At 42.1% G+C, this 14,052-nt stretch overlaps 1 protein-coding gene across 6 annotated transcripts in view; it reads left to right on the plus strand.

The window, feature by feature from the left end:
• Ppp1r13b (protein phosphatase 1 regulatory subunit 13B) overlaps nucleotides 1–14,052 on the plus strand; it is an 87,326-nt gene that overhangs the window by 23,921 nt on the left and 49,353 nt on the right. Inside the window, exon 1 of one of the 6 annotated variants that reach the window (XM_069997462.1) lies at nucleotides 13,410–13,430. The exons of the other annotated variants lie outside the window; for them this stretch is intronic. Coding sequence (XP_069853563.1) covers nucleotides 13,425–13,430 — 6 coding nt within the window. The 5' untranslated portion in view covers nucleotides 13,410–13,424. Of the gene's footprint in view, nucleotides 1–13,409; nucleotides 13,431–14,052 lie in introns of those variants that run through there. 6 annotated transcript variants of the gene reach the window in all.

Below are 14,052 nucleotides of genomic sequence, written 5' to 3' on the forward strand. Positions count from 1 at the left end.
GGGAGAGGTCGTGGGGCTTGAACTTCTTTTGCTCAAGGCTAGCACTCTAACACTTGAGCCTCAGCACTACTTCTGGCTTTTTCTGTGTATGTGGTACTGAGGAATCAAACCCAGGACTTCATGTATGCTAGGCAAGCACTCTACCACTAAGCCACCAGCCCCAGATTGTGAGGTTTTATAAGAGCCTCAGGTACCTAAGCAGACTTAGATCCTGGACCCAGGTCAGAGTCTACCTGTAGAGGTGAATTCAGGGAAGGCCTTGAAGGCCTTACTTCTCATTTTTTGGGCAAATCTAGGATTCTGAGTACATACATCTTTAGATTTTATAATGAATATTGCTTATTTACTCTTTTATAGTCACATTAGGATGTTTGATTTGATTTTTTTTTTTTTTTGTCATTGGGCTTGAACTCTGGGCCTGGGTGCTGTCCCTCAGCTCTTCAGCTCAAGGCTAGCACTCTACCACTTTTGAGCCACAGTGCCACTTCCGGTTTTCTGAGTGGTTTATTGGAGATAAGAGACTTTTCCTGAACCACAATCCTCAGATCTCAGCCTCCTTAGTAGCTAGGATTACAGGCATGAGCCACCAGTGCCCAGCTTGGATGTTTGATTTTTCAAAGGCACATGTGCATTAAACATAGGAATTCTTTCATAAAAGAACATTATATTTAAAATAGTTTGAAGCTGCCAGGCACGAGTGGCATCTGTAATCCTAGCTACTCCGGAGCCTGAGCTCTGAGGATCATGGTTCAAAGCTAGCTTAGACAGGAAAGTCGGGAGACTCTTATCTGCAATAAACCACTCAGAAAACTGGAAGTGGTGCTATGGCTCAAGTGGTAGAGCGCTGCCTTGAGCTGAAGAGCTGAGGACAGCACCCAGACCCAGAGTTCAAGCCCCATGGCCAACCAAAAACAAAAAAACCTTTGATGCTATGTTCTTCATAGCTTTTGGATAAAGTGTATTTTCTACAGCTTCATCAAGATGAACTTGACTGGTTTTGTTTTAAAGTATTGGTGAAGTATTTATGTTCTGTCTGTTCTGCATCTATGCAAGCTGAAACCTGAGCTTTAGAGCAGACTCTCAAGTTAGGTTCTGTTGTCTGGCCTTGCCTCTTGTGATCTTGGACAATCTGTACAAAACAGAATCATATAGTACCTGACCTACAGTCATTTGGGAAAGTTAAGTACCATAAGGCCGGAGTCTTTCAGTAAGCACTAAAATAATAAAAATAATGATTTTTTTTACTATTAATAAGTGACAAAAGTTAATTTATTGGATATGTTGTTAGAAATATTCTCATTTTGCATATTTTTGGGGGGTGGGTGCCAGACCTGGGGCTTGAACTCAGGGCCTGAATGCTGTCCATGAGCTTTTTTGACTCAAGGGTAGCACTCTACCACTTGGTCCATAGCTCCAACTCTGTCTTTTGGGTGGGTAATTGAACAGAAGAATCTCTGGCACTTTCCTGCCCTACCTGGTTTCTAACTGTGATCATTGGATCTCAGCCTCTTGAGTAGCTAGGATTACAAGTGTGAACCACCAGTGCCCGGCTAAGCACTTTCTACAAAATCAATGCTAACAGATTTTTGTGGGGAGAGGGGGATGTGTTTACTCCAAACTCAAATAACTTCATGAACATTTAAAACTTTTAGTTTCACTTGTTAAAGTTGGTGACCAAGCTTAGACAAAGCTTTGTAAATGAAATTAGTAAGTTTCTGTCCGGTCTTCACATTGATAGGGATTTCTCTGTCCTGGTCGCAGTTGCTGATAAATAGTGCTGACACTGAACTCATGTAACGAGGTGAAACTTTATTCCATGTCACTCTGCTGTAACCATGGCAGTCTGTCTTGTTTCAATGAGGAGTCTTACCGAGGTTCTGTCACTAGTGCCTGGTTGAGACATTGCAAGAGTATTTCCTTTGTAAATGGCATAGATAGACTCCAAACACTGGCACTTTGTTTTCCTCATTTTCCTTTTGCTTAGTTTTCTAATGGTGAGAGACATCCTGAGAACAGTAACTCAGTCAGAAACAAACTCAAAACAGCTCCATGGCTTCGTAGAAGCCAGCTCCCATTGGAGAGAAAATGGACAGGTTATTTGTGAGGACATAAGGTAGTTGGGACTTTTCCTTTGGAAATTTTATTTTGATTTTAGTGTATTTATACACATGATTATATGAGTGATTTTTTTTTTTTTTTTTTTGGTAAGTCGTAGGGCTTGAACTCTAGGCCTGGGTACTGTCCTTGAGCTCTTCAGCGCAAGGCTAGCACGCTACCACTGGAGCCACAGTGCCCCTTCCTGCCTTTTTTGCTGTTTATGTGGTGCTGAGGAATCGAACCCAGGGCCTCATGCATGCGAGGCAAGCACTCTACCGCTGAGCCACCTTCCCAGCCCCATACATGATTATAGGAAAGTGTTCTTTGGAGACATTATTTTGCTAATCACCTTTGTTTTCAGCCCTGTTTGACTTCTGGTTAAAGGATTAGTAGTGAATTTTTGTATTTATAGACAAGAGAAAATAAGTTTGGTGTGGTTGTGCATGTTTATTACCAGAGAAAACGAAATAGATGTATAAAGAAATACACAAATTAAGGTCATTATTTGAGAGTCTTGTTATGTGACCCAGGCTAGCCTCAAACTCAAAATTCTCTTACCTCAGCCGGGCGCCGGTGGCTCACGCCTGTAATCCTAGCTACTCAGGAGGCTGAGATCTGAGGATCGCGGTTCAAAGCCAGCCCAGGCAGGAAAGTTCATGAGACTCTTATCTCCAATAAGCTGCTAGAAAACCGGAAGTGGTGCTGTGGCTCAAGCAGTAGAGTGCTTGCCTTGAGCTGAAGAGCACAAGGGCAGCAGCACCCAAGCCCAGAGTTCAAGCCCCACAACTGAAAAAAAAAAAAAAATTCTCTTACTTCAGCCATCTATGTGCAGAGGTACAGGTATATGCTACCATATTTAGCTAGCTATCATTTTTAATATGTTTATTTTCACAAGAAAAATGTTTTACTGATTCTAAAGAGTAATTGGCATGGCTAGATATATTTTTAAAAGTTATATTGATAATATAATTTACATACCATAAAATACATACTTCCATTGTGTATGATTCAGTGATCTTTGGTATATTCATGTAGTTGTGCAACTATCCTGCTGTACTTGTATGATATTTTTGTCACCCCCAAAAGTAGTCCTGTACCAGCTGGGCACCAAAGGCTTGCACCTGTAATTGTAGCTACTCAGGAGGCTGAGATGTGAGGGTCGAAGTTCAAAGCCAGTCAGCCCGTGAGACTCTTATCTACAATCAACCACCGGAAAACTGGAAATGGGGCTGTGGCTCAAGTGGTAGAATACTAGCCTTGACCTGAAGAGCTCAGGGACAGCGCCTAGTCCCAGGCTCCATTGCCAAAAAAAAACAAAAACAATAAAACCATGTAGCCCCTTGGATGTATCTATTCTAGGCATTTCTATGAAATGGAATCACTCCTGTGTTGCCTTTCGTATCTGACTTAGTGGAATGCTTCTAAGGTGCATCTATGTTGTAACTTCATTCCTTTTTTTTCTTTCCTGATGCCAATCCCGGGGCACTGTCCCTGAATTGGTTTTTTTTTTTTTTTTTTTTTGCTCAAAGCTCATGCTCTGCCAGTTGAACCACAACTCCATTTCCTGCTTTTTAGTGGCTAATCAGAGATGAGAATCTAATGGATTTGCTTTCTCCGGTTCAATTCAAATTGTGATCCTCAGAACTCAGCCTTCCAAATAGTTCACACTGTGAGTTTCTGTGACCAGAAACTCTGTCTCTCTGTGTCTGTGTCTCTCTTCTGTCTGGTCTCTCTGTCTCTCTGTCTCTCTGTCTCTCTCTCTTACCAATCCTGGGACTTGAACTCTGGACCTGGGCACTGTTCCTGAGCTCCCTTTTGCTTAAGGATAGTACTCTACCACTTGTAGCCTTCTCTGCCGCTGTGCCTTCTGGGGTTCTTGTGTAGAGAATTTGACAAATGAAGTCTAGAAAATGGAGGGTTAGTGTGAAGAACTTTATTCAGGGTAGATCAGAAGAAAAGCCTCAGTTGAAGGCCTCTGCTGTTCTGTCTGTCCATAGTGTGTTCTCTCTGTCTGTCTTGGTAGTTCTGAATCTAGGGGCTCTTACACCTTGTACTGTACTCTGATTGGTTGCTCTTATTATAATTAGGTGTTTTGGGAGGTGACATTTTTATTGGTCAAATCTCACAGCATTCTATTTGGTTGTTAATTCCTAATCAGGTCCCTAGTACAAGTTCTTTCCCCAGGGTCAGGGCAAGATCAAAACTCAAAAGGGCTAGGGAGGGGCAGATACAAGATGCTTTGTCTCTTTTGCTTCTGGTTTCAGCTTTCTAGGCCCTAGTCAGATGAATAGCTGGTAAACTATCTCCCATTCTGTAGACTGTCTTCTTAGTTTAGTAACTGTGTCCTTTGGTGTGCAGAAATGTCTTAACTTGATGCAGTCCCATTTGTCCATTCTCTTTCCAATTTGCCGGCCCTTGAAACTCTAGTCAGTCCTGCCTGCACCAGTAAGTTCTAAGGTTTCTTGTACTCCTTCCTGTAGTAGTTTCAAGGTTTCAATTCTTGCATTAAGGTCTTTGATCCACTTTGAGTTGGTTTTAGTATAAGGAGCCAGGGCTGGGGATCCAGGTTCAGTACTTCCTTATGGGTGTCCAGTTTTACCAACACCATTTGTTACAGAGGCTGTCTTTTCCTAACATATTTTTTTTGCTTCTTTGTTAAATATGAGATGGCTAAAGGTGTTTGGGACTGTTTGTTCCCCTCTCCCCCAGGTCATCTAATCTGTTCCATTGGTCTTCAGGACTATTTTTGTGCCAGTTACAAGCTGTTTTTGTTACTCTTAACTCTGTAGGAAAATTTGAAGTTTGGAATTGTGATACCTCCAGTGGTTTTTTGTTTGTTTGTTTGTTTGTCTGTTGCCCAGATTTGCTTTTGGCTATTTGGGGCCTTTTATGGTTCCATACAAGTTTTTGGATTGTTTTCTATCTCAGTAAAGAATGACATTGGGATTTTAACAGGTATTGCGTTGAATTTATAGGTCTTCTTATTGAATTTTAAGAAATTATTTTACATTTATAGTTTAATTTATTAATAATTGATTTATCAACTGTGTACTTTTGAAATATTTTCTCCAATCTGAGGTATGTCTTTTTATTCATGCCTTCTACCCCATGCATGTTCTAGGGTTTGAAGTCACGCCTTCTATCCTCACATGGAAAGCCAAGTGAAGGCTATCACTTGAGCTACACCTCCAGTCCCCACTTTCTGTTAGTGAATAGGAGATAAAAGTCTCAAGGACTTTTCTGCTGCCCTGGCTGGCTTTTAATGTTGAACCTACTCAGCCTCCTGAGTAGGATTATTATAGGCCTGAGTTACCAGCACCCAACAATCTTTTTAATCATTCTCTTAATGCAGCATTATTATTTTTCTGCCCATTAAAAAACAAACTGGTCCTGCTACAAGACCAGTTGGTAATAATTTGTGGTTTGATCACACAGAACAGGGTGGGTTTTGTTTCTGTGACATTCATGTGGATGGTGTCAGTAAACTGTCATTTCAGGCAGCGATTGACAACATCAATGAGCAGATGTGTCAGAATCCATACTACTGGGGCTGGGAAGGTGGCTCACTGGTAGAGCGCTTGCCTTGCATGCATGAGGCCCTGGGTTTGATTCCTTAGCACCACATAAGCAGAAAAAGCCAGAAGTGGTGCTGTGGCCCAAGTGGTAGAGTGCTAGCCTTGAGCTGAAGAGCTGAGGGACAGCACCTAGGCCCAGAGTTCAGACCCTACCACCGGACCCCCCCCCCCCTCAAAAAAAAAAAAGAATCCATACTATCTGTTTTATACTCGAAGTCTTTGAATATCAGTCAATAGATTAGGTTTGCCCGGCTATATCTACACCATATTCTGTAGTCCTATGCAGTAGGCATTATGGAAAGTCTCATAATGGTGGTATTCCAACATGTTTGTAGATGATTCTCTCAAAATAGATGTTTTTAAATACCAAAAGACCAAGTGAATGAGGTGACAGAAGGATAAATGTCAGTATTATAGTCCTAGGAATTATAATCAGACTTTACCAGTTCACTTCCATCTTTACCAGTGACGAGAGGAAATTTTCATATGCTGGAATAATATATATATATATTTTTTTCTGATCCTGGGATTTGGGCCTGGGCACTGTCCCATAGCCTCTTTGTGTTCATAGCCTCTACCACTTGAACCACTGAGCCACTACCAACTTTTTCTGAGTAGTTTATTGGATATAAGTATCTCGTGGACTTTTCTTCCCTGGCTGGCTTCAAACCACTATCCTCAAATCTCAGACTCCTGAGTAGCTAGGATCACGGGCATGAGCTACCAGTGCCCTGCTTGGAGTATATTCTTTTTTTTTTTTTTTTTTTTTGTCTGTCGTGGGGCTTGAACTCTGGGCCTGGGCGCTGTCCCTCAGCTCTTCAGCTCAAGGCGAGTGCTCTACCACTTGAGCTACAGCGCCACTTCCGGGTTTCTGGTGGTTTATTGGAGATAGAAGTCTCACGGTTTTTCCTGCCCGGGCTGGCTTTGAACTGCGATCCTCAGATCTCAGCCTCCTGAGTAGCTAGGATTACAGGTGTGAGCCACCAGCGCCCGGCTCTGCTTGGAGTATATTCTTAAAATTTTTTTTTTTTTTTTTTTATTGCTGGGTGCTGGTGGCTCAGTCCTGTAATCCTAGCTACTCAGGCTGGGTGCCTGTGGCTCACGCCTGTAATCCCAGCTACTCAGGAGGCTGAGATCAGAGGATCATGGTTCAAAGCCAGCCTGGACAGGAAAGTCTGTGAGATTCTTTTTTTTTGGATGGGGGGTCCGGTCATGGGGCCTGAACTCTGGGCCTGGGTGCTGTCCCTCAGCAATTCAGCTCAAGGCTAGCACTCTACCACTTGAGCCACAGCGCCACTTCCAGCTTTTTTCTTTTTGCTTATGTGGTGCTGAGGAATCCAACCCAGGGCCTCATGCATGCAAGGCAAGCACTCTTCCACTGAGCCACCTTCCCAGCTCTCCATGAGACTCTTATCTCCAATAAACCACTAGAAAACCAGAAGTGGCGCTGTGGCTCAAACGGTAGAGTGATGGGCTTGAGCTGAAGAGCTCAGGGATAGCGCCCAAGCCGAGTTCATCAATGTCCAGCAGCTAATGGGTCCCTCTGCTGTATTTTTTTTTACCCCCTTTCCACTGATTCTGTGTCACGACCACCAAAACAAAACAAAACAAAACAAAAAAATCCTAGCTACTCAGGAGGTTGAGATTTGAGGATCAAGGTTCAAAGCCAGCCCAGGCAGGAAAGTCCGTGAGACTCTCTTACCTCCAATTAACTGCCAGAAAAACCAGAAGTGGCACTATGGTTCAAGTGGTAGAATGCTAGCTTTGAGCTGAAGAGCTGAGGGACAGCACCCATGCCCAGAGTTCAAAAGTTCAAGACCCACAACCAACAACAACAACAACAAAGATTGTTGTTTTAGAGGTGATATACAGCGAAGTTAACTTTACATATGTCAGTGATATGTACATTTCATTCCTTTTGCTTAGTGTCAACTGTTCCCTCCTCTTTCATTCCTTCCCTCCCTCCCATCACCGCCTTTAAGTAACTTAGTTCACTTTCATCAATGTCCAGCAGCTGATGGGTCCCTCTGCTGTATTTTTTTACCCCCTTTCCACTGACTCTGTACCCTCTTCCCACCTCCCCTCAGATGTGCATGTTGTATACACCATTTATGAGATAAAGAATACAGAGTTGTCTAAAAATGATGACATGTTAAAAAGAGATCCTTTGTTTCCTTGTCTTTGAGATTCTTTTCAGTTTACATATTATTTTATATACATATGAGGAGGTGCTTGGGTATTACATTTTGGTGCTTTTCTCCTAAGACTATCCTCTATTGGTCTGTGTAAGTATGAATCTTGAGTCCTATTTACTTGGTCCTATCTCGTTGCATTTGAATTCTAACTTCTGCATGTAAGGGAGACCATGTGCCATTTGTCCCTCTGAGCTTGGCTTACCTCACTCAGGAATATAGTCTTAATAATAAATTGTAAAAGCAAATAAAACATGATTTCAACTAAAAAAAATTGGTACGATTTTTGAGAGTTAATTTGATAGTACTTAACTTAGACTAGATGCTACTTAAATATCAAGAAGGTTAAATATATACCTTTGCAGGCTTATGCCTCTCTCTCTCTCTCTCTCTCTCTCTCTCTCTTTATATTTATTTATTTATTTATTTATTTATTTGTTTGTTTATTTATTTATTTATTTATTTTTTGGTCCAGTCGTGGGGCCTGAACTCTGGGCCTGGGCTCTGTCCCTCAGCTCTTCAGCTCAAGGCTAGCGCTCTACCACTTGAGCCACAGTGCCACTTCCGGCTTTTTTCTTTTTGCTTATGTGGTGCTGAGAACCCAGGGCCTCATGCATGCAAGGCAAGCGCTCTACCACTGAGCCACCTTCCCAGCCCCTATTTTTAATTTTTTGTCTAAGACCAGGAATTGAACTCACTAGCTGATGCTTGCTTTCACCCCTTGGCTGGCACTCTACCACCTGAGTCACCGTACCTCCAAAATCAATGCTTCTCATTTATTTGTCTTTTGTGGTACTGGGGGTTAAACCCCAAGCCTCATATTTGCTGAGCTGTCTCTACACTTGTGCCATGCCCCTTCCTCCCCCGCCAGTCTGTTTCTCATTTATTTAGATTTTTTCTTCATTCTCCTAAGATCAGTTATATTTCCTTTCAACGCAATACACATCCTAGTCCTAGGCACTAAGTTTACTATGCTCTTACTAAATTATGCTTCTTCCTTAGTTTTCTCCACCTCCACTGGCTGTGGGAGGTGGGGTGGAATACTCCCCTGTTACCATACAGCGCCACCTTGTGGGAAGAGGAAGGCTTTGGCAAGGGTTATCTATTGTATTCCTTTTTTGTGGGGGTGAGGGAGGCTAAGACCAGAGCTTACATTCAGTACCTCATACTTTTACTCATTGGCTAGCGCTTTACCAACTGAGCCATGCCTCTGACCCCTCCATTGTATTTCTTGATGTGAAATCTGCCAAGTGTCCATACTTGTTTTGTTAGTCTGCTTTTCACACTCATATTCCATAACTAATATTCAGGATTTTTTCTTCTCTCTGATGTGGTCTCATCGATTAGAGGAATAAAATAGAAATTTTGAAGATGAAAAGGCAGATAAGCAACTACCCCTCAAGACTGAAAAAAGAACAAAACCGTACTGCAGAAAGGCATTTTTCATAGAGTTGTTTACTGGGTACATACTGTATGTCAGGTACTGCTCCAGGCACTTAACAGTGTAGCCAGAGACTAGCCTAGAATTCCTGCTCTCCAGGAGGGGAAATACATAGCGGAAGTCAGGTGGTAGGGAGTATAATAGGTAAGAGGAAAGAGAATGATAAAGAAAGGGGCCATTTTTGATAGGTTGTTAGGGAGAGCTTTTCTGATAAGGAGCCATTAAGAAGAGGGTTATTCAGCCTTATAAGTAGTTGAGCAGAGCAGTCTATGGACAGTGGGTGCAAAGGTCAGTGTAATTGGGTCATATCTGAACAGTGTGAATGTGGATATTTCAGGTCACTCAGGGCCTTGGAGACAGTTGTTAGGAGTTGTTTTTTGCTGGTTGTGGGGCTTGAACTCTGGGCCTGGGCGATGTCCCTCAGCTCTTCAGCTCAAGGTCAGTGCTTTACCACTTGAGCCACAGCGCCGCTTCCGGCTTTTTCTGCATATGTGGTGCTGAGGAATTGAACCCAGGGCCTTATGCATGCAAGGGAAGCACTCTACCACTGAGCCACCTTCCCAGCCCCCACAAAAGGGTTTTAAATCAAGTAGTATATTTGAAGCATAAATCAAATGGAAACAACTTAGTTCTTTTAAACATTCTGTCTAGGATTTGTATAGGTATTGCATTGAATTTATAGATCTTCTTATTGAGTTTTTGTTTTGTTGGTCATGGGGTTTGAACTCGGGGGCCTAGGCATTGTCCCTGAGCTCTTTTGCTCAAGGCTAGTGCTCTACCACTTTGACCCACAGTGCCACTTCCAGTTTTCTGGTGGTTAATTAGAGATAAGAGTCTCACAAACTTTACTGCCCAGCTTGCTTTGTACTGCAATCCTCAGATTTCAACTTCCTAGTAGCTAGGATTACAGGCATTAGCCACTGGCACCCAGCATTCTTACTAGTTTTAAGAAATTGTTTTACAAAAGTCCTTTATCTGCAGTGTACTTCTGAAATATTTTTTCCCACTAAGAGCTAGAGGTAGGTTGTATAGGTAGATGAGGGGTTGCTTGTCCTAAGGAGTATCCTTACTACCTAGGCACTCCTGCTGAGAAACCATGACCCAGAGCTGGAGAAGAAGCAGATTGTCCAGCCGGTCACAGCAAAATCAGTGGCCCAATTAAGGAGAGAATTTGGATTTCTCCTTCTAGGGTTGTTTATACTACATAGTTTCTTATTTCCTTTTCTGGAAGTCTTACAGAGATCCCATTTTAAACAAAACAAAACAGCTTTTCAAAACCAAATGTGGCAGTGTAGATCTTATCTTCCTAGCACTCAGGAAGCTGAGTTAGGATCACAGGTTCAAAGACAAACTGGCACACAGTGAGACCTGTCATCTTAAAAAAAAAAAAAAAAAGTCAAAACAGCAAAGAAAGCAAATTAAAAGTTTTTCTGAGAAATGGTTTGTAAAAGATAATTTGTAAAAGATAATTTAGTACATTTGCAAAGTTGTATAATCACCACAATCTAATTAATTTTAGAACATTTCCGTCATCACAAGAGGAAATGATATGCCAATTTGCAGTTAGTCTGTATTCTCAACCTCCAGTATCAGGCAACCATCCACTGACTAACATAAAATATAGTACCTTATGCAGTGGAATATTGCTCATGGACGAATAACATGCTATCAATTATGAGACCTGTTAATTTCAAAGATGGTAAAATGTTCATAAAGAGGATTTGGAGATGTGTTCAGTCTTTTCAAGCAGGAATGACATGAATAGGCACTTGCTTTCGAGAAGCCTTTATGTTTGCTGATATTTTAGGAAAATGTATATCATTCATGTCAACAATAGCTAATGTATCTTGAAAATATTTTTTGTGTTGTGTGCTGGTTGTGGCTTGAACTGCAGGCCTTAAACCCTCAGGTTTTTGTTTTTTTTTTTTTTTTTTTACCATTTGAGCCATCTCTTTCTGGCTTTTTGCTGGTTAATTGGAGGTAAAAGATTCTTGGATTTGTCTCCTTGAACTGGCTTTGAACCTTGATTCTCAGATCTCAGCCTCTTAAATTGCTGTCATTATAGACATGAGCCACTGGTATCTGGCTTGAAAGCTTTTAAAATCTGTCACAGTTATAATGAAATTAACCTTAAATGATAGCTATTAGGAAAATAAGTGTTGCTAAATTAGAAAAAACAGATTACTAGAAACTATAAAATAGAATATAAACTTTTGAAGTCGTATTTTAGTGACTTCAGGATAAGCAGTTTGAGTTCTTACCTTCATAAATAAACACTCAGTTTGTAACCCTGCTAGCTCTGCCCCTTCCTCCTTCTTATTAGATCGAGTGCATTAATGAGCTGAAAAGTCTTGACAATCCAGAAATAACACCAATCCATCCTTTATTCTGAAATAAGTATGCTTTTGAAAGGATTCCATTTTCAGATAAGTGAGCACAGTCCTGGTACTGCTTTATGCATTCCATGTGCATGAATCTCTCTTTCAGAGGCAATGACTATGTAATCCTGTGACCAGTGCTTAAGAGCCCCAGCAGCCAGAAAAGTAAGAGATAAAGAGATAGAAAAGGTCTAAAGAAACCAACACTGGTGCAAATTTGTAATCCCAGACATCATCAGGATACAAGGTAGAGAGATAGAAAGCTTACAGCCAGCCCGGGTATGTAGGGAGACCCTATCTCCAAAAATCGTAAGATAGGAAGGAATGAAAAAGAGAAGACCATGAACTGAGGTCATTTGCACTCTCTTGGTTCTTGGTGAATATTGGTAGCTGGACATAATTCTATTTTTAAAAGCATGGCTTGGCAATGTAGATTAAGATAATGATGACTGGGCTGGGAAGGTGGCTCAGTGGTAGAGTGCTTGCCTTGCATGCATGAGGCCCTGGGTTCGATTCCCCAGCACCACATAAGCAAAAAGAAAAAAAGCCAGAAGTGGCGCTTGTTAGGTTTTTAAAAAGAGGTAGCCGAGTAAGAACAGCACCAGCATGAACGTGGTATTCAGGTAAGGGATAGATTTATTCAGTAGACCTGATGGAACCAGGCAAGGTTGGCACTCCACGTGGCTGGGAAAGAGAGAGAGCAAGAAAAGAACAGAGAGAGAGCTAGAATAGAACAGAGAGAGAGAGAGAGAGCCTGGGCCTTTGCTAGGCCTTATCTAGGGTATGGGCAGGGAAAGGTGTGGCCACATCAAATTCAGATGTGACCTCAGCGGATGCAGATGTGACCTCTTCCAGGTGTCCCAGTTGCCTAGGTAACGCAGGTACTGGGTGGAGACTTTGCTGCGAGGAGGGTGGAGTCTGCTGGCCATCCAGGAGCCGACCTTACAGCGCTGTGGCTCAAGTGGTAGAGCGCTAGCCTTGAGCTGAAGAGCTGAGGGACAGCGCCCAGGCCCAGAGTTCAGGCCCCACGACCGACCAAAAAAAAAAAGAAGATAATGATGACTATCATCATGAAGATTAAAAGGTGTTTGTGACTTTAGCTAAGTATAACTATGCCACAGTATTGTGAAATTTATATAGTCATGTAATCTCAATAAAGAAATATTTAAGGGGAAAAAAAGCATGGCTTGGAACAATATATTAGTAAATTTTTTTTCCACTTCCCAGGCTTGAACTCAGGGCCTGGGCGCTGTCCCTGAGCCTCTCTGTGCTCAAGGCTAGCACTCTAGCACTTGAGCCATCGCACCACTTCTAGCCTTTTTTGTTTATGTGGTACTGAAGAATCGAACCCAGGGCTTCACACGTGCTAGGCAAGCACTCTACCACTGAGCCACATTCCCAGCTCCATTCTTAAAAACCACAGGCTATGAAATTTCACTGGAAAATGTTTGCCGTTACAACTATAAAATTCGTGTTTATAGGAGGTGGACACAGAAACAGAGGGAAACGGGAAAACATACAACAGTGGTACCCAACAGCTGCACTGGACATTGATCAAAACCAACTAAGCAACTCAATGGCAATGATGGGAGGGAGAGAATGAGAGGGAAAGAGAGAACAGCCAGCTGACACTAAGCAAAAGGAAAGAAATGTACATCTCGCCCGATGTGGAAGACATAACTATTGTCAAAGCTCACAGTATTCATAAACCTTATAGACCACAGTAAAGACAATTTACCCCATGAAGGTTAGAACATGTTTGGGACTTTAAGTATCACTATCTTACAAGACTATGAAATCTGTGAAATTTATGTAACCACTTAATCACAATAAAAAATTAAAAATTCGCGTTAAAGAATTGTGCCAGTTTCTCAATTCTTTGGCAATTTTTTTTTTTTTGGTAGGTAGTGGGGCTTGAACTCTGGGCCTGAGCGCTGTCCCTCAGCTCTTCAGCTCAAGGCGAGCACTCTACCACTTGAGCTACAGCGCCACTCCCGGTTTTCTGGTGGTTTATTGGAGATAAGAGTTTCACAGACTTTCTTGCTCTGGCTGGCTTTGAACCATGATCCTTAGATCTCAGCCTCCTGAGTAGCTAGGATTACAGGCATGAGCCACCAGTGCCTGGCTTCTTTTGCAATTTTTATTAGCATATACTAATCTATACAAGGGAGGACGTCATTGTGACATTCCATGCCCTTACATAATGTATTCCAGTGCGTTTCCCACATCACTCTCCCTTAGCATTCTCCCGCTTCCTAACATAATTTCAGCAGACTTTCTTTTTCTTTTTCTTTTTCTTTTTTTGGTCGGTTGTGGGGGTTGAACTCTGGGTCTGGGCGCTGTCTCTCAGCTCTTCAGCTCAAGGCAAA

The sequence above is a fragment of the Dipodomys merriami genome, unplaced genomic scaffold, assembly GCF_024711535.1.
Source record: "Dipodomys merriami isolate MVZ:Mamm:240054 unplaced genomic scaffold, mDipMer1.0.p SCAF_50, whole genome shotgun sequence".
In the NCBI taxonomy this organism is placed as follows: domain Eukaryota; kingdom Metazoa; phylum Chordata; class Mammalia; order Rodentia; family Heteromyidae; genus Dipodomys; species Dipodomys merriami.